Below are 21,935 nucleotides of genomic sequence, written 5' to 3' on the forward strand. Positions count from 1 at the left end.
TCCTAGGGTCAATTGTGTCTTGAGTTAAAAGAACCTGCTCTCCATTATCTCAAGTAGCAGAGCATATGCTAAACCATCACAGCTGTAAATCATGTGCTTAATGCAATGCTCCCTTTCAACCCCACATTCTCACCACCTGTTTCTTTGTTTGATCACCAATAAATAGTCTGGGCTTCCAGAGCTCAGGGCCTTCACAGCCTTCATACTCGTGTTGGCCCCCTGGACCCACTTTCTCTCTTAAACTGTCTTTTCTCATTCCTTTGACTCCACCATACTTTGTCACCCCCACAACCTGGTGTTGGGTCTGATCACCCAAACGGCAGTTTATTAGAGATTTAAAATTTTCCCCATGGCTATTTTTTTTTTAGTTAAGTTCCTAGACACTTTCAAGTATGAGTTGCCATTATAAAGGAAATCTTATTTTTAAGTTTACTTAGTTATTGTTAGTGTAATTATTGTTGTAACTAGATACTGCATGCAGTGACCTTGTTGAATTATGTTAGTTATAATAGCATAATAATTCTGTTGGTTTTTCAAGCTAAATTAATCAAATCATCTGTAAATAATGAGAGTTTTATCTCTACCAGTCACCACTCTTGTTTGTCTTTGTTATAACCAGTCATCACTCTTTTTTGTCTTTGTTATATTGGGTAGGATCTCCAGTATTGTGTCAAAAGGAGTTGTAAAAGTGACATTTGTGTCTTTAAAAAAAACTGTATCTTTGTCATGTTCTTATATTAAAGAAAATGCATGTAAATTTTCATTAAATATAACATTTACTGTAAGCTTTGTCATAGCAACTAAACAGATTCAGATCAAGAATCTCCTTTTTATTCCTACTTTGCTAGATTTCATTTTAAATCCTAAATAGTAACAAAACCAAACGCTTTTTCAGCATCTACTGAGATAAGAAAGTATCTTCTCCTTACTGTATCAAAGTAGTGAATCAAGTCATTAGATTTTCTGATGCTTAGCTGACCTTGAGTTTGGAGTAAACCCTACTTAGTCAAGATGCATTTTAAGAGCACAGTTGAATTCAGTTGGCTCTTGTTTTATTAGTATTTACACAATTTTGTTCATAACTGAAATGGGCCCATAATTGCCTTTTTGCATTGTATTAGCTGGTGTTCAAATAAAACGTACCCCATTCTCACTGTGAAAACAAGTGTAATTCTTATATATCCCTCTGGTGGGAAGGTATAATTGCACAGCTGCTTGGAAAACAGTTTGGCAGTTTCTTAATTTTTTTTAATTTGTTTTTTCTTTGAGACAGAGTCTGGCTCTGTTGACCAGGCTGGAGTGCAGTGGTGCGATCTCAGCTCACTGAATCCTCCGCCTCCTGGGTTCAAACAGTTCTTGCGCCCCAGCCTCCCAAGTAGTTGGGACAACAGGCATGCACTACCATGACCAGCTAATTTCTATATTTTTAGTACAGACACGGTTTCTCCATGTTAGCTAGGCTGGTCTTGAAGCCCAAGCCTCAAGTGATCCACCCACCTTGGTCTCCCTATGGGATTAAAGGCATGAGCCACTGTGCCTGGACTGTTTGGCAGTTTCTTATAAAGTAAAACATACAAATAATATATGACCTAGAAATCCCATATGTATTTATTCAAGAAAAATAAAAATATGCATTCATTCAAAGAGCTGTTCATGAATGTTTCTAGCAGCTTCATTCATAATAGATAAAAATTAGAGCCAATCAAAACATCCACACACTGGCGAATACACAAAGTGTGACATATCTATGCAATGGAACATGACTTGGCAATAAAAAAACTATTGATACATAAACAAATCTCAAAAGTACTATGTTCATGAAGGAACACACACACTAAATGCACACTGTACTTTCCAACTTACATGACTTCCTAAAAAAACAAGTTTGGAGGGACAGAGGTCAAGCCAGGGTCGGCCAGTGACTGGGGGTTGGAGGTGCCTACAAGGGGGGCCAAGAGATCTCTCTGGGTGGGGGCATTCTTCATCTTGACTGTGGTGGAGGTCACATGATGATGCAGCTATAAATTCTCATTTACTTGTGCAATACAAGAATGAATCTTGCTGTATATAAATTATATATCAATAAGCCTTCATTTAAAAAAAATAAATGCTACCACATGTTGGACAAAGTAATGCAGATAATGGAAGCTGGCAAAAGATTATTCAAAAGAAACTATGTCAAAAATTCTTATTGAGTAATAAAATATGATTTTGCATTTTAAGCCATGTAAAAGATGGTACTAATAAAATAATGTTGCTTGTATCTCAGGTTAAGTGGGGTGTACATGTACAGTAATACTTTATTATGAAGAATTATAAGCTTATATCATAAACTAATTTTTAAAACTCTAGATGTTTAAATGCCCAAAGGAAAAAAAAAGATGGCTTTTCTTTATAATATCGCACACCTTATGTGCCACAATAAAGCAATCTTAAAAAGCAATGATTAAAAATCAGATGGAGCTACAGTAACTAAAACAACATGGTACTGATAAAAACAACAACAACAACAACAACAAAACAGACACATAGACCAATACAACTCAATGGAAAACTCAGAAAGAAAGCCACACATCAAAAACCATCTGATTTTCGACAAGGCTGACAAAAACAAGCAATGAGGAAAGGACTCCCTTTTCAATAAATGGTGTTGGAATAACTGGCTAGCCATATGCAGAAGATGGAAGCTGGACTCTTTTCACCGTAAATGTAAACTAATTCAAAATGGACTAAAGATTTAAATGTAGACTGTAAACTATTAAAATCCTGAAAGACAACCTAGGAAATACTCTTCTTATCTTTGTCCTTGGCAAATAATTTTTGGCTAAGTCCCCTAAAGCAATTGCAACAAAAGCAAAAATTGACAAACGGGACCTAATGAAATGAAATAGCTTCTGTACAGCAAAAGAAACTCTCAACAAAGCAAAAAGACATCTTTTGCCAGATGAAAACTATGCATCTGACAGAGCCTAATACCCAGAACCTATAGGGAACTTCAAGAAGCAAAAACAAATGACCTCATTAAAAAATGGGCAAAGGGCATGAATAGACACATCTCAAAAGAAGACATACAAGTGGCTAACAAACAAATGAAAGAAATGTTCATTATCAGAAATCATCAGGGAAATGTAAGTCAAAACTACAATGAGATACCATCTCATACCAATCAAAATGGCTATTAAAAATCCAAAAAAGAGAAAGCTGACTTTAAACCAATAAAAATCAAAAAAGACAAAGAAGGACATTAAATTATGGTAAAGGGTTCAATTTAACAAGAAAAACGTAACTGTCCTAAACATATATGCACTCAAGACAGGAGCATCCAGATTCTAATGATTTAGGCATCTAGATTTTATATGGTGACAGTCAAACAAAATGTGTTTATGATATAAAAATGAATGAAATAAACAAAATCCAATTTAATGAGTTATTATTTCTCATTTTGAACCATGTATCTAAAATGATATATGCACATTAGCTGCTTTATAACTACTTATCAGCATCCTGTCAATCATGAAGTCATTTCTTTTAACTTTTATTTTAACTTCAGGGTTACAAGTGCAGGTTTGTGACATAGGTCAACTTGTGTTATAGGAGTTTGTTGTAGAAATTATTTCATCACCCAGGTATTAAGCCCAGTACCCATTAGTTATTTTTCCTGATTCTCTCCCGCCTTCTGAGAGGTGACAACGTGCTAGCAGCCCTTGCTTGCTCTTGGTGCCTCCTCGGCCTCGGCATCCACTCTGGCCACACTTGAGGAGCCCTTCAGCCAGCCACTGCACTGTGGGAGCCCCTCTCTGGGCTGGCCGAGGCCAGAGCTGGCTCCCTCTGCTTGCGGGAAGGTGTGGAGGGAGAGGCGTGGGCAGGAACCAGGGCTGTGTATGGCGCTCGTGGGCCAGCGTGAGTTCCAGGTGGGTGCAGGCTCGGTGGGCCCCACACTTGGAACAGCCAGCTGGTGCCACCAGCCCCGAGCAGTGAGGGGCTTAGCACCCGGACCAGCACCTGCGGAGGGTGCGCCGGGTACCCTAGCACTGCCAGCCTGCCCGTGCCATGCTCGAATTCTCTCCAGGCTTCAGCCACCTCCCCACGAGGCAGGGCTTGGGACCTGCAGCCTGACCTGCCCGAGCCCCACCCCTGCCACGCCCGCGGGCTCCCACACAGCCCGAGCCTCCCTGATGGGCACCGCCCCCTGCTCTGCGGTGCCTGGTCCTGTCGACTGCCCAAGGGGTTAGGTGTGCAGGTGTGCAGTGTGGGACTGGTGGTCAGCTCTGCCCAAGGCCCCGGAGCGGGATCCACTAGGTGAAGCCAGCTGGGCTCCTGAGTTGGGTGGGGTCTTGGAGAACTTTTATGTCTAGCTGGAGGATTGTATATGCACCAATCAGCACTGTGTGTCTGGCTTGGGGTTTGTGGCTGCACCAATCAGCACTCTGTATCTAGCTAATCTGGTGGGGACTTGGAGAACTTTTATGTCTAGCTAGAGAATTGTAAATGCACCAATCAGCACTCTGTGTCTAGCTCAAAGTTTGTAAACACACCAATCAGTGCTCTGTGTCTAGCTAATCTAATGGGGACTTGGAGAACTTTTGTGTCTAGCTAAAGGATTGTAAATGCACCAATCAGCACTCTGTGTCTAGCTCAGGGAATGTAAATGCACCAATCAGCACCCTGTCAAAATGGACCAATCAGCTCTCTGTAAAACGGACCAATCAGCACTCTGTAAAATGGACCAATCAGCTCTCTGTAAAATGGACCAATCAGCAGGATGTGGGTGGGGTCAGTTAAGAGAATAAAAGCAGGCTGCCGGAGCCAGCAGCAGCAACTGTCTTGGGTTCCCTTCCACTCTGTGGAAACTTTGTTCTTTTGCTCTTCGCAATAAATCTTGCTACTGCTCACTCTTTGGGTTCGCGCTGCCTTTATGAGTTGTAGCACTCACCGCAAAGGTCTGCAGCTTCACTCCTGAGGCCAGCAAGACCACGAACCCACTGGAAGGAATGAACAACTCCAGATGTGCTGTCTTTATGAGCTGTAACACTCACCGCAAAGGTCTGCAGCTTCACTCCTGAAGCCAGCGAGACCATGAACCCACTGGGAGACACGAACAACTCCAGACGGGAGGAATGAACAACTCCAGACGTGCCTCCTTAAAGAACTGTAACACTCGCCACAAAGGTCTGCACCTTCACTCCTGAAGCCAGCGAGACCACGAACCCACCAGAAGGAACTCCAGACACACCATCTTTAAAAACTGTAACACTCACTGCGAGGGTCCACGGCTTCATTGTTGAAGTCAGGGAGACCAAGAACCCACCAATTCCAGACACACTTTCACCCCCTACTGTTGAGTACATCCCAGTGTCTGTTGTTCCCCTCTATGTGCCATGAGTTCTCATCATTTAGTTCCCACTAATAAGTAAGAATATGCAGTGTTTGGTTTTCTGTTCCTGCATCAGTTTGCTAAGGATAGTGGCCTCCAAATCGACCCATGTCCCTGCAAAGGACATGATCTCATCTTTTTTATGGTTACATAGTATTCCATGGTGTATACGTACCACATTTTCTTTACCCAGTGTATTACCGGTATGCATTCATGTTGATCCCATGTCTTTGCTATTGTGAAGAGTGCTGCAATGAACATACATGTGCATGAGTCTTTATAATAGAATAATTTATATTCCTTTGGGTATATACCAAGTAATGGAATTGCTAGATTGAATGGTAATTCTCTCTTTAGGTCTTTGAGGAATCACCACACTGTCTTACACAATGGTTGAACTAATTTTATGCTCCACAACCTCAACAACATCTGTATTTTTTGACTTTTAATAATTGCCATTCTGACTGGTATGAGATGGTATCTCATTATGGCTTTGATTTGCATTTCTCTTATAATCAGTGATGCTGAGCACAAAGCAAGTTCTTAGAGACCTTCAAAGAGATTTAGTCTTTTGTGCAATAACAGTGGGAGACTTCAACACCCCCACTGACAGTATCAGACAGGTCATCAAGGCAGAAAATTAACAAAGATATTCAGGACTTGAACTCAACACTCGACCAAATGGATGTGATAGATATCTAGAGAACTCACCATCCTAAAAAGACAGAATATACATTCTTCTCATCACCATGTCACATACTCTGAAATCAATCACACAATCAGACATAAAATAATTCTCAACAAATGCAAAATATTGAAATCATACCAACTACTGTCTCTGACCACAGCTTAATAAAAATAGGAATCAAGACTAAGAAAATTGCTCAAAACCATACAATTACATGGAAATTAAACAACCTGCTCCTGAATGACTTTTGGGTAAATAATAGAATGAAGACCGGTATCAAGGAGTTCTTCAAAACTAATGAGAACAAAGATACAACACACCAGAATCTCTGGGACAAGCTGAAGCAGTATTAAGAGGGAAATTTATAGCACTAAACACCCACATCAAAAAGGTAGAAACATCTCAAATTAACAAACTAACATGATGACTAAAAGAACTAAAGAAGCAAGAGCAAACCAACCGTAAAGCTAGCAGAAGACATGAAATAACCAAAATCAGAGCTGAACTGAAGGAGATTGAGACACAAAACAATTCAAAAGATTAACAAATCCAGAAGTTGGTTTTTTGAAAAAATTAATAAGATAGACTGCTAGCTAGACTAATAAGAACAGAGAAGATCCAAATAAACACAATTAGAAATGATAAGCGGGATGTTACCACTAACACCACACACATACAAACAACCATCAGAGACTACTATGAATACCTCTATGCATACAAACTAGAAAATCTAGAAGAAATTGATAAATTAAATCCCTGGGCACATACATCCGCCGAAGACTAAACCAGAAAGAATCTGAACCAATAACAAGTTCTGAAATTGAATTGGTAATAAATAGCCAGCCAACCAAAGCTCAGGACCAAATGTTTTCAAAGCTGAGTTGTACCAGACATATAAAGAAGAGCTGGTACTATTCCTACTAAAACTATTCCAAAAAATTTAGGAAAAGGGACTTCTCCCCAACTCATTCTATGATGCCAGCATCATCCAGATACCAAAACATGGCAAACACAAACACACACACACACACAGAAAACTTCAGGCCAGTATCATTGATGAGCATTGATGCAACAATCCTGAAGAAAATACTAGCAAACCAAATCCAACAGCACATCCAAAAGCTAATCCACCACAATCTAGTAGGCTTCATCCCCAGATGCAAAGTTGGTTCAACATACACAAATCAATAAATGTGATTCATCACATTAACAGAACTAAAAACAAAAATGCATGATTATCTCAACAGATGCCAAAAAGGCTTTAAATAAAATTCAACATCCTTTTATATTTAAAAATCTCAATAAACTAGGTACTGAAGGAACATACCTCAAAATAATGAGAGCCATCTATGACAAGCCCACAGCCAACGTTGTACTGAATTGACAAAAGCTGGAAGCATTCCCCTTGAAAACTGACACAAGACAAGGATTCCCTCTCTCACCACTCCTATTCAACATAGTATTGGAAGTCCTGGCCAGAGCAATCAGGCAAGAGAAAGAAATAAAATCCATCTAAATAGGAAGAGAGGAAGTAAAACTATCTTTGTTTGCAGATGACATGATTCTATATCTAGAAAACCCTATCGTCTCAGCCCAAAAGCTCCTTGATCTGATAAACAACGTCAGCAAAGTTTCAGAATACAAAATCAACATACAAATATCACTAGCATTCTTACACACCAACAACAGCCAAACCAAGAGCCAAATCATGAGTGAACTCCCATTCACAATGGCCTCAAAAGGAATAAAATACCTAGAAACACAGCTAACCAGGGAGGTGAAAGACATCTACAATGAGAATTACAACTACTGCTAAAAGAAACCAGACAGGAAACAAATGAATGAAAAAACATTCCATGCTCATGGATAGGAAGAATCAATATCATTAAAATGGCCATACTGCCTAAAGCAATTTACAAATTCAATGCTATTCCTATCAAACTATCAATGACATTCTTCACACAACTGGAAAAAACTATTTTAAAATTCATATGGAACCAAAAAAGAGCCTGAATAGCCAAGGCAATCCTAAGCAAAATGAACAAAGCTGGAGGCATCTTATTACCTAACTTCAAACTATACTATAGGGCTACAGTAGCCCTATACCTACACTGGTATAAAAAGAGTCAGAGAGACCAACTGAACAGAATGGAGAGGCCAGAAATAAGGCCACACACCTATGACCATCTGATCTTTGACAAACCTGACAAAAACAAGCAATGAGGGAAAGGACTCCCTATTCAATAAATGGTTCTGGGATAAGTGGCTAGCTATATGCAGAAGATTGAAACTGGACCCTTTCCTCTAGCCATATACAAAAATCAACTCAAGATGGATTAAAAACTTAAATGTAAAACCCAAAACTATACAAACCCTGGAATATAACCTAGGCAACACTATTCTGGACATAAGAACAACCAAAGATTTCATGACAAAGACACCAAAAGCAATTGCAAAAAAGCAAATGTTGGCAAATGGGACCTAATTAAACTAAAGAGCTTCTGCACAGCAAAACAAACAACAGAGTAAACAGACAACCTACAGAATAAGATAAAGTACTTGCAAACTATGCATCTGACAAAGGTCTAATATCCAGCATCCGTAAGGAACCGAAAAAACTTTACAGAAAAAACAACCCCATTAAAAAGTGGGCAAAGGACATGAACAGACACTTTTCAAAAGACATATATATGGCCAATGAGCATATGAGAAAAAGCTCAGCATCACTTATCATTAGAGAAATGCAAATCAAGATCACAATGAGATACCGTCTCATGCCAGTCAGAATGGCTATTAAAAAGTCGAAAAATAACAGATGCTGGTGAGATTGTAGAGAAAAGGGAACGCTTATACACTGTTGGTGGGAGTATAAGTTAGTTCAACCACTGTGGAAATCAGTGTGGTGATTGCTCAAAGATCTAAAGACAGAACTACCATTCAACCCAGTAATCCCAATGTTGGGTATATACCCAAAGGAATATAAATTATTCTATCCTAAAGACACATGCACATGTATGTTCACTGCAGCACTATTCACAATAGCAAAGATATGGAATCAACTTAAATGCCTATCAATGGTAGAATGCAGAAAGAAAATGTGGGACATATACACCATAGAACACTATGCAGCCATAAAAAAGAATGAGATCATGTCCTTTGCAGGGATGCAAGGGAAGCTAGAGGCCATTATCCTTAGAAAACTAACTCAGGAATAGAAAACCAAATACTGCACGTTTTCACAAGTGGGAGCCAAATGAACACATGGACACATGGAGGGAAACAACAGACACTGGGGTGTATTGAGGGTGGAGGTGGAGAGCAAGGAGAGGATCAGAAAAAAATAACTATTGGGTAACAGGCTTAGTACCTGGATGACAAAATAATCTGCACAACAAATCCCCTTGATATGATATACCTATATAACAAATCTGCACATGTACCCCTGAACTTAAAAGGCTTTTTTTTTTTTTTTGTAAGAAAAATATCAAAACACAACAGATACTGGTGAGGCTATGGAGAAAGGGAACACTCATACATTCTTGGTGGGAATATAAATTAGTTTAGCCACTGTGGAAAGCAGTCTGGAGATTTCTCAAAGGACTTAAAAGAGAGCTACCATTTGACCCAGCAAAGCCATTATTAAGTATACACCCAGTGTACTATCATGTGGGTCCCACCCTAACTGCAGCACAGGCTGTGAATGTCCCTGTCCACCACCCTCCTGTGGTCACCCAGCCTTGCAGGCTCCGGCAGCCTTTGTTTCCTCCACCAGGAGGCAGGGTTATTTATATTTCATTTCATTTCATTTCATTTTTTGAGACAGTCTCACTCTGTCATCAGGCTGGAGTGCAGTGGCGCGATCTCGGCTCACTGCAACCTCCACTTCCCGGGTCCAAGCAATTCTCCTGCCTCAGCCTCCTGAGTAGCTGGGATTACAGGCACACGCCACCACGCCCAGCTAATTTTCATATTTTTATTAGAGACGGGATTTCGCCATGTTAGTCAAGCTGGTCTCGAACTCCTGACCTCATGGTCCACCCGCCTCAGCCTCCCAAAGTGCTGGGATTACAGGCATAAGCCACCGCTCCTGGCCAGGAGGCAAGTTTTTAAAGCTGTCCTTTTCCTTGATGTTTTCACAGGCACTGAGACCGGTTTCTTTATTCATTGACAGCCATCTTCCAAGTTTGCAAAAGGAGGAGTAAATCACATCTAACTCTAAAAATAGTGACTTTTCTCTACAATCCAAATTCTTGAGAACCTCCATGCTTTCATTATTCCCTATGCAAGTCCTGGTGCCCATGCGTACTGGAGGGCAGCACAGCAATTCCGAGCAGACTGGACTGGGTCCAGCAGCCTGGATTCGAATCCTGGCACTGCCATTCACCAGCCATGTCATCTAAGGAACGTTACGGAGTCTCACCCGCCTCAGCTCCTTTATCTATGAAATGGGGCCAATAACAGCATCCACTTCGGAGGGTTCATCTGCGGACTGAATCAGTTAATATAAATAATTGGAGCAATACTTGACATACAGCGAATACCATTATTTTTTATAATGTGAACATCGACCTCTTCTGTGACAACTAGGAATATGCCAGAAATATGTCTCCTCCACTTTGATCTGAATGTAGAACAATGTCATTAACAGCACCAGAATCTACCTGCTAGCTCCATGTGCCTCCTCAAGGAAGCTGAGGAGAAGGCCGTTTGCAAAGAGGAGGAGTGTCAGGAAACAGAAGGTGCGTGCTCACCCTGGCTTCACACGAGGGCTATTCAGACACTGTGGGCCTCGCTGCTCCCTGGATTACAGAGTCGAGGTGCTTGAAAAGGGTCGCAAACCTCATGCCTGAGGTTACAGGAGGACAGTGGGGAAGATATTAGCATATAACCAAAAGTGAGCCATGAGCCTCCCTCTAATAAAAATCCAAAACTTTCCAATGTACTATTTTGCCTGCATGAATATGGCCAAGATAAGACTTTTTAAAAATACGGTACTGTAGTCATCTACAAGCCATCCTTTGACTTGTATTTTCTAAATGTAAATAAATCACCAAACTCAGAACATCCTTGCAGAAAATTAGCAAAATCATCACATTTACTCTGATCAATGAGTATGAGCAAATCTCTACTTCGGTCATGGTTAATAGTTCGGAGTTTTAAGGGCAGTTGATGAAAAATGCCATAAAAGAAGCATGTTCAGTCTAATTTGCTTGAAACTCTGATTGAAAATTATCCTAACAGCTGAGCTCTTTTACTCCCAGAGACACAGCACTCTCTCTATTCCCCTCTGAAAATTCCAGTCTCTGACTCCCCCAGCTGGGGGTCATGAGAAAATCACAGAAATCTGGCATATGAAATGATGGACAATGGGGAAGTACACTTTCCATAAATCCTTAGAGATTTCCCCATTTATTAACACGGCATAAAGGCACAGAAACAAACATGTAGTTGCAATGAAGAGAGAAATCCACAGCACTGTTTTACTTGATGGGCCTGGACGCCCGCCTAATTAAAACACTCATGCGTTGAGGCTGCATGCACCACCAGCTTAGAGCAGCGTCTCTGGCGTGGTTGCTGCTGTTGCTGGAGAGGCAGCCAGGATCTGCCTGTTTGTGTGCTTTGCAGATCTCCATGGTGGAAGAGGCAAAAGGTCTGAAATTGTCTCACAAAGGAAATTACTGTTTAGCCTCATCCATCAAAAGAAATCTAGAAATGAGAAGACTTTCAAATGTTGCCTCAAGTAGAATTTTAAGATCATGTCTTATCCAAGTTCTTTTAGCATGATAATGAGCAGCAAAGAAAGGAGAAAATGAGCAGTGTCAGAAGCACCTGGCTACAGCCAACTCCAGTTACCTGTCTTCATATGCACAGTGGACGCTGGTTTTGACCTTTGCAATCCATTACTGAAACTCCCTTGTCCTGTTATACTTCTGCATTGTTTGTTTTGCAGATAAAGGAGAACTCCCCAACCGTTTTCCCTTTTCCTAACTTTGTGAAAAACAAACTTAGAGGCTAGCAGGGAGCAAATGTAACAAGGGGATACAGACAGCGCTGTGACTGAAGTGGGAGCAACACAGACTCGCAAGCCAGAGCTCCCAGTCACGGAGCTCAAGTGAACTGCCTGCGCCCTCTGTACCTCGGTGGGGATGGCAGCATAATCATCTTTTGGAGTGTGAACTGATGCACACCATGTATAGGTCACATTAATGTAAACTCACTCCAGAGTGTGTTTTTTTTTTTTTTTTTTGCATTTCTCTTAATCAAATCCTTTGTAAATTCCAATGTTGACTTCTGTTGATACATAATCATTTAGTTAGGCCACATGATTTCAGAGATGAGGGTGATCTCAGAGATATCCAGTTTGGTGCCTTTACTTCCCGACCCTGGTGCAGATGCAGAGATGTTCCGTTCATTCGTGCAAAGTCAAGGAGCTGCCGGGAGCAGAGGCAGATGAGAACCCAGGTGCTCCAACTTCCCGCTCAGCACCTCCTGTGCATGGCACCTGCACAGATGCCTCAATGTGCACACAGGCTGTAAGACGAGACTCTTAACAGTGTCTCAAGCAAGCACTTTTCTTTGACAGAGGCAGTGATTGCCAAGATTTAGTGTGGATTAAAAGCCTAAGACAGTTTGTATTAGAAAATGCCAGCTCTGTGAGACTATGGCAGACAGCAGTGGAAGGGCACATGACCGTCTCCTACTTCTGCACTCGGCAGCCACGCCCATTGCCCGCTGTGATCTACAGATTTCGGAGAAAGGTGGTCCCACTTCTGCACTGGGCAGTCAAGGCCGTCGCCCGCTGTGATCTATAGATTTCGGAGAAAGAAAGTCCCGTGATGTAGCATTACATGTCTCTGTGAAAAGGCATTTCTACCACCTGATCAGGACGTTGCATGCCTCAGTTTAAGGAGTTGTCTTGATTTACTCAGACTTTGTGAGGAATGACTGGCTATTGGTCAGATCCCGCTCCAGATCAATTCACTCAGCATTTCCAGGATGGGCCTGGGCACCTTATTTCTGAAATCCCTCCAGATGGTTGCAATGTGTGGCCAAGGCTCAGCTCTCCAAAGACTTCAATTCTATAATTTCATGATTTCTCAAATGTCTCTAATCCAGGATAAATATTTCCACTTTGTTGAAAGTTCCTGAGTCCCAACATGTGGAAGTGCTTTGTGGTAGTCTTTCTGGCTTCCTCCCCGTGAGCTGTTCCAGTAACTCAACTTCACAAACTACATTCTAAGCAACTTCTCTGCCCTGGGTGTGCAGGGCATTCACACTGGGTTGGAGACAAAGAAGTTGGCCTGGGGAAAGGCCCTCCCACAGGGGTCGCTCCTGAACAGGACATGGACCGGCAGGCTTTCAGGATGCTCTAAACAGGTCAGAAAACACTTGTCACCACTAAAGGGTCCACGGCGTATTTCTTCAGCACAAAAGTTTAAGCCAGGTGTCCTGGCAAGAACCAGATTCAAGTAATCATGTTCTGCCCCCTGCACTTTTTACTAGAATAGGTTTAACCTCTGTGCTGAGCCTGTGTAGACAGCAAAGCCGTGACTGCTGTCAGCCAGCAGGACTTGGCTGCTCCTCACATGTGGAGGAGACAGACCCCATGTGGAATTTGAACACCGTGCCAGTGTGTTTTCTAAGAAGGTTTGGGATTGTACATGACAAACTATTCTTGTAACAATGCAAGTACAACATCAAATCATCAGGGAGCCGGGTGTGTGCGCAGAGGGAGTGTGCGCGCTGCTTCTGTGGACTTTCTGCTGCAGCTGGCTACAGAGCCTGCATGTACTTATCTGTCTGAAAGGGAAGGACCCACAAACCTGCCAACGTCCGATATCTGTTGGGGGTGGGGGCTAAATGCTTTGCCAGTGAAGCAAGGTTGCTGAACTCCACTACTCTCTCAATATCTGTTCTATCAGCACAAGAGAAATGAACAATTCACATTCTTTAAAGATGTGGGGCTGAAAACAAGACAAGCTACTGGTTGGGGTTTCCTTAGTATCTCAGCCTCCAGTTCAAACAGGCAGAGAATGAAAGACAGTGTACTTCACATAGTTATAATTATCTGTGGTCTCTGTCTCAGCCTGCATCTCTGAAGAGTCATGGAGTGCTTTCATGGCCTAGAAATCTCCAGATTGCAGCATCGTAACTTTGAACTGCCCAAAACGTCCCCTGCAGGATTACAGGCCCAAAGCTGGACTCCTGAACTTCCAAGTGACCCCCAATGCAACACCCTACTTTCAGCCATCCATACACTACTCATCATCCACAAAAAACAAAGGCAATGCTGCACAGAAAAATGTGGACTTACGTACTTTCCAAGTAGCAAATCCATTCAGTGAAACAGAACCGAATCATTTTCTTAAAAGGAGAGAAAAGATACTGAAGAGTTAGTGACTAAGTGTTACTGAAGAACACGGGCATTTAAGAGCTTCCTGGAAAATGAATGAGATCAGCTCCAGCCATTACCCAAGAAGGAGCTGACCAAAAAGAAAATATGGCTATTTCCTTAAAGATAATGCATCAAATTTCTCTTTAGGTTTTATTAGACTAAGTGAAATAAACTTTAGAGCAATAACTCTGGAGGTTATTGCCAGAAGTAGGGTATAGGGTGGGGTTACTTAGCAATTATTTTTTGTTAACAATATCTGAAATGTGAAATTCCAAAATTTTAACCTCTTTTATAGTTATATTATTCCATATCTAAATGAAACTAGTCAAGATGAATTTTTTAATTTATGCTTTGAAGCATCTATTTCAAATATATAGAAATTATATATGAAATATGAGAAAAAATAAATTGACATAGCCAGGCTTAAAAACAAACAAAACAAAATTCTCCATAAACAGAAAAGGAGCAGAAACACAAACTTAAGTCTTGGACATCCTGGCTTTGGGTGCAGAATTAATCAGGAAGGGCAGGGAGCTCACATTCCACGAAAGACCAGAACCCAGGGCTAGCAGGGCTCCACCGCTTCTAAAAGAGGCTAATGGTGTGTGCTGGGACCTGGAATCACAGTTTAAGCTCAACAGCAGGTTTAAGGAGACACTGAGGTAGTTACATGGCTAGATGTCTAGAACTGGGTATCCTAACATCCTGAGATGAGAAATACTGCTGCAAATTCCTCACATGAGGTCCCAAAGACTTTGGAAAGAAGCAACTGCAAAATCAAGTAGGAAGAGATAAGTTGAGAAACAGAAAAAAAAATGAGAATATTCTTCAACTAAAAATAAATCTATAAATTGAAATTGTAAAACACATATTGATATTGAATGCTAAGAGGACAGACAACCAAATAACAATTAGAAGATCATTGCATTCCAGATGAATTTTAAATAAGAAAATAGTCTGAATAATACTTTAAAATAAATATGCTTATAGTCTGCAAAGAGATGAATGGGCAAAGATCAAATAAAAATAAGAAATTACTTTACAAACTGTAGTAAAATATAGGAAGATGGGTATGTTAGAGAACACATTAGAAATAAGAATTTTGAAAAAAAAGCAGCAGATCATTGCTTGCCTAGACAAAACACATTTGAAGAAGTAACTCAATGAAATATAATATTAAAGAATTACCTCAAATTCAGCTTACAGAGACAAATTTGCTTAAAAATACAAAAAATCAGTTGAGAGCCACAGATAATACATTGAGAGTTTCAAAAATGTGTCTCATCAAATCCAGAAAAACAAGGGCAATTTTGAAGAAACAATATTTGAAGAAGTAAAGGAGAGCAAAAATTGCTTATCAGCAACATTAGACACCAGAAGGCAGGAGAAAAATGTTTTTAAAGTGTTTATAATAACTCTTAATATATATCAATCTTCAAGTTTATACCAAGCTAAATTATCATTTAGGTGTGAGGGCAAAGTGAAGACATTTTCAGATATACACAACAACTAAGAGAAATTACCACTTACTTTCCATACCTCACTGGAAAAAAAAAATTACGAAATGATGAATTTCAGTAAAAGAATGGACCTAGAAGGAAGAAATGAGATACAAGAAAAAAACCAAAGAAACTGATAAAAATGTGCTAGTAACAATTGATAACAGCAATAACTAGTGATAATTGATAACAGCAATAACTAACCTCTAGACAACAATAACAGTAATATCTACTACATAAGCCACTTAAGAACTTTTCCTTGTCTAGAAGAAAACTGATATCCAGGATAATTTAGACATTTTTCATTAAAATTTGTCATTAAGTATATAAATTATTAAAGGTAAAAATTAAATCAACATGCAGAGACATAAAAGGAGATAAAAGAGTCAAAGAACAAGGGAAATAGCAGAATTCATATGTAGAAATAAGTCTAAAATTCCTTAGTCCAAAAAAATGTGAATGTGCTAACTTTTCCAGTTAAAAGATAATCTTTTCTATTAAAAAGATTATAAAATTGGATTAAAATTATAAAATTGGATTAATAAATTCAGCCAGAAAGATCGAAAGTAAAGGGTTGGAAAAAGTCTGCCACATAAACATTAACCAATAAAAAGTTAGCAATACCATTGTTAATATAAAAGAAATTAAGTCCAAAAACATAAGTAGGGAAGAAGATAAATGCAAAATAATAAAAAAATTAAAATCTCCAGGAAGATAAACAATCACAATCTTTATGCACCTAAAAATATAGCATCAAAATACCTAAAGCCAGGCCAGAAGGATATTTGGCAACCAAAAAAGTTTAAGAAATCAACTTCAGAAGCATATACACTACTGTCTCACTGACAGCCCAATCAACTGTCTCACAGAAATCTCACACTCAAGATGTTCAAATTTTTTTTTATTTCTTCTTTGACCCCAGAACTACTTTTCTCCAAACCTGTTTTTCTCCATTTCCACTAATGTAACCACCAGTAACCAATTGCTTTTATTTTTGTCTTTGTTTTGTTATGCAATAGTAAGTAATTGAATATAAAGGAAAATATTACTTAAAATATCTTAAAGGTATTACATATTTGGCTATACTGAACCCACATTTTTCTGCACATCGAGAAGACATTTTATAAGAGCAATATTTTACATATATTATGCTATTAAATAAGTCTATTTTTGTATGATTTTAAAGTAGTATATATAATATATATGACATACATATGTAAGTTTTGCATAGGCTTTTGAGAAATAATACCATATCTAGGAACGTTGTTAAAGAAAGAAAAATAACTCAATCTCTTACCTCAATTGATAATAAGAAAGCATTTTTCCTATGACATAAAAATATAATTCCAGCAAGATGAGTGCCAAATGCAAGTGTGAGTTTCTCTTTTCTGACTCTGATACTTTTGACTGTCAGTTACAGTTAGATACAATATAGGTTTATTTAATTCTTGTGTTTATATATACGGCACAGTGAGTAGTGGCATTATAATGGTTAATATTCTGTGTCAGCTTGACTGGGTGATGGGTGCCCAGATATTTTCTCAAACACCATTGTGGATATAGCTATGAGGGTGTTTTTGATGAGATTATTTGGAACTGTGGATTGAGTAAAGCAGATGCGCTCCCTAATGTGGGTGGGCCTCATCCACTCAGCTGAAGGCCTGAACAGAACAAAAAGGCTGACCCTCCCTTAGGTAAAAGGAACCTCCTCCTGCTTGACTGCCTTGAGCTAGGACATTGGTGTTTTTCTTCCTTTGTACTTAAAGTGAAACATCAGTTCTTCTTGGGTCTTGAACCTATTGCCTTCAGACTATAATCCACACCACTATAAGACTGGCAGTGCAATGCATTTGTTTACACCAGCGTCACCACAATCACTTGAGCAATGCATTGCACTATGATGTTAAAATGGCTGTGACATTACTAGACAATAGAAATTTTCCAGGTCCATTATAATCTTAACAGGTCACCATTGTATATCCAGTCCATCATTGACTGAAATGTTATGGGGTGCAAAACTGCATTTACAGCATTTCCTCTCTAAGCACAAAGGTTTACCCACAAAGGTTGCAGCCTGCTGGCCACTGCAAAACTCTTCTATTTTGAGCACCACCAAGTCAGACCCAAAGTAAGCTCAGCATCAGATTGGAAAACTGGCATTAATGAATTTTTTATTAGTATCTACCTATTGGCCAGAGGTCAATTTTCCTGTGGAATATTTTGTCTCAAGCTCCAGTAATCAATATGCTTGCTCAAACACATGTGAAAGCATTTACTAAAGTGCTCCAGTCAACACTGATTTTCAGGCAATTATTTACTCCTTTAAGCACTTACATGCTGTGATATAATGCTGAAAGAGAAATCGCACAAACATTAAAAACCACATACACATTACTGTAAGTCAATGTTTAAAATACATAATGTAATTTAATAAGTGAATCTTGTAAATTATAAGTTCATGAAAACATTAGAAAATAAATATAAACATACATAAATTAAAAGAGAAATAGAAGGTAGGTGATAGATGGTAGACAGATGGTAAAGATAGATGATACATAGAAAGATAGAAACATAACACATGATAGATGGATACATAGATAAATGGATGGATGGGTGGATAGATAAATAAACAGATAAAGCTATAAGGTTAGCATTTCTTGTAGAGTTTCCTAATATATGGGACACAGTAAAAGCAGTGCTAAGGGGGAAGTTTAGAGCTATACATACTTACATTTATAAACAAGAAGATTCTTAGATCAACAACCTAACTTTACAACTTAAGGAACTAAAAAACTAAAAATAAACTAAATCCAGGGCTAGCAGAGGAATGAAATAAGAAATATTAGAGGAAATATAAAATAAAGAAGATACAAACCATTGGAAAAATCAATGAAACCAAAAGTTGATTCTTTGAAAAGATTAAAAAAAAAAAAAAAACCTGACAAAGCTTTAGCCAGGTGGATTAAGGAAAGAAGATTCAAATTACTAAAATCAGAAATAACCACTGATTCTACAAAAATAAAAAGCATTATAAGAGAGCACTATGAACAACTGTATACCAAACAATTTGATAACCTAGATGAACAAATTCCTATAAACATAAAACCTACCAAGACTAAATCATACTAAAATAGCACATCTGAATACACTTATCGAAGTAGTAAGAATAAATCAGTAATCAAAAATTTCCAACAAAGAAAAGCCCTGAATCTGATGACTTCATTGGTGAGTTCTGCCAAAAATTTAAAATGGAATTATTCCAATTCTGCTCCAACTTTTCCAAAAACTGGGGGGAAAAAAACACTTCTTACCTCATTCTGTGAGGACAGCATTACCCTGATATCAAAACCAAAGATTCCAAAAGAAAGGAAAACTATAGACCAATATCGCTTATGAACATTAATGCAAAAATTCTCAACAAAATACTAGCAAAGAGAACTTAACAGCATATTAAAAGGATTACAAACCATGATCAACTGGGATTTACTCCGAAAATGCAAGGATGGTTCAACATACAAAAATCAATTAACGTAGCATACCACATTAACAGAATGAATGAAAAAAATGTGTGATTATCTCAATTGGTGCAGGAAAAAACACATGATTATCTCAATTGGTGCAGAAAAAAGCATTTCACAAAATTCAACACCCTTTTATGATAAAAACACTCAACAAAGTAGAAATAGAAGGAAACTACCTCAACACAAGAAAAGCCATATATGAAAAACACAGAGCAAACATCTTATTCAATGATGAAAGACTGAAAGCTTTTCCTCTAAAATCAAGAACAAGTCAAGAATGTTCAATTTTCCCACTTCCATTCAACACAGTATAAAATTCTAGCCAGAAATTAATTAAGCAAGAAAAAGAAATAACAGTCATCTAAATAGGAAGGGGAAAAGTACAATTATCTTTGTTTGCAGATATGTTTTATATACAGAAAGCCCTACAGATTCCACAAAAGTGTGTTAGAACAAATGAATACAGCAAAGTAGCAGGATAAAAAATCAGCAGGCAAAACTGAATTGCATTTGAATATACCAACCATCACCACTATGACAAGGAAGTTACAAAAACAATTCCACTCACAATAGCATCAAAAATAATAAAATACTTGGCAACTAACTTAACCAAAGAAGTGAAGGACTTGTACAATGAAAACTACAAAACATTGCTGCAACAAAATTAAAGAAGATGTAAATTAATGGAAACATATCCCATGTTCATGGATTGGAACACAATATTGTTAAAATATCTATATTACCCAAAGTGCTCTACAGATTCAATGCAGTCCCTGTACCGATCCCAATTACGTTTTCTGAAGATATGGAAAAATCCATCCTAAAATTCAAATGGAGTCTCAACAGACTGTGAATAGCCAAAGCAATCTTGAAAAAGAACAAAACTGGAGGACCTACACTTTCTAATTTCACACATTAATACAGAGCTACAGTAATCAAAACAGAATAACACTGGCATAAAGACAGACATATAGACCAATAGAATTAAATAGAGAGCCCAGAAATAAACCCTCACATATATGGTCAAGGGTGCCAAGACCATTAAAAGGGGGAAAAGTCTTTTCAACAAATGGTGCTGGCAAAGCTGTGTATTAATGTGCAAATGAATGAAGTTGGAAATTTACCTAAAACCATATACAAAAACTAACAAAGTGCACCAAAGGCCTGAATGTAAGACTGAAAACAATAAAACTCTTAGAAGAAAACACAGGAAAAAAGCTTTTCAGCATTGAATTTCTTGGGTATAACACTCAAAGGCAAAAGCAATAAAAGAAAAAAATAGGCAAGTTGTACTTCATGAAAACTTTTTTAATTTGTGTGTAAGAAGACATTACCAACACAATAAAAAGGCAATCCATAGGATCAGAGAAAATATTTCCAAATCATGTATATAATAAGTGATATCCAGAATATCTGGGGAACTCCCAAAACTAAAAAAAAAAAAAAAAAAAAAAAAAAAAATCCAGTTAAAAAATGGATAAAGAACTTGAATAGACATTTCTCCAAAGAAGATACACAAATGTCCAAGAAGTGCATGAAAAGATGTTCAACATCACTAATCATTTGGGAAATGCAAAACAAAACTACAATGAGATGCTACCTCATACCCATTAGAATGCAACTATCAAAAAAATAAAAATAACAAATATTGATGAGGAGGTGGAGAAATTTGAACCCTGTACACTGTTGGTGGGAATGTAAAATAGTACAGCTGCTGTGGAAAACAGTATGGCATTTTTTCCAAAAAATTAAAAATAGAATTAACGTATTATTCAGCAATTCCACTTCTGGATATATATGCAAAAAAACTGAAAGCAGGGTCTTGAAGAGATATTTGTTCAAACATGTTCATAACAGCATCATTCACAATAGCTAAAACATGGAAGCAACACAATTGTCCATGAATGGATGAGTATATAAGCAAAACATGGTATATCCATACACAAGAATATTATTCAGCTTTAAAAAGGGAAATTCTGATATATGCTACAATACAGACAAACCTTGAAGACATTATGTTAAATGAAATAAGCCAGTTACAAAAGGGCAAATGCTATATGATTCTATTTATATGAGGTACCTAGAGTGAAAATCACAGAGACAGATTCAAATCTCTCATCTATTCAGAAACAGATCTGTATTATATTCTTGAGTGGTGGTTTACAGGGGCTGTGGGGAGCGGGGAATGGGGAGTTAGTGTTAATGGGTACAGAGTTTCAATTTTACAAGATTAAAAGTTATGGAGATAGGTGGTGGTGATACTTACACTAATATGATGAATGCACTTCATATTGCTAAACTATGCACTTAAAAACGGTTAGGATGGCAAATTTTATGTTATGTGTATTTTACCAGAATAAAAAAATTGGAGAAAAAATAGATCAGGGACTTAAATGCAAAACTATAGGAATTTTAGGAAGCAAAATAGGAGAAAATCTTCAGGATCTAGGGCTGACAC

General features: G+C 38.4%; 1 protein-coding gene across 18 annotated transcripts in view; it reads right to left on the reverse strand.

Moving 5' to 3' along the window:
• WDR27 (WD repeat domain 27) overlaps positions 1–21,935 on the reverse strand; it is a 253,105-nt gene that overhangs the window by 26,385 nt on the left and 204,785 nt on the right. Inside the window, exon 25 of one of the 18 annotated variants that reach the window (XM_063666880.1) lies at positions 10,888–10,908. The exons of the other annotated variants lie outside the window; for them this stretch is intronic. Coding sequence (XP_063522950.1) covers positions 10,903–10,908 — 6 coding nt within the window. The 3' untranslated portion in view covers positions 10,888–10,902. Of the gene's footprint in view, positions 1–10,887; positions 10,909–21,935 lie in introns of those variants that run through there. 18 annotated transcript variants of the gene reach the window in all.

The sequence above is a fragment of the Pongo pygmaeus genome, chromosome 5, assembly GCF_028885625.2.
Source record: "Pongo pygmaeus isolate AG05252 chromosome 5, NHGRI_mPonPyg2-v2.0_pri, whole genome shotgun sequence".
NCBI lineage: Eukaryota > Metazoa > Chordata > Mammalia > Primates > Hominidae > Pongo > Pongo pygmaeus.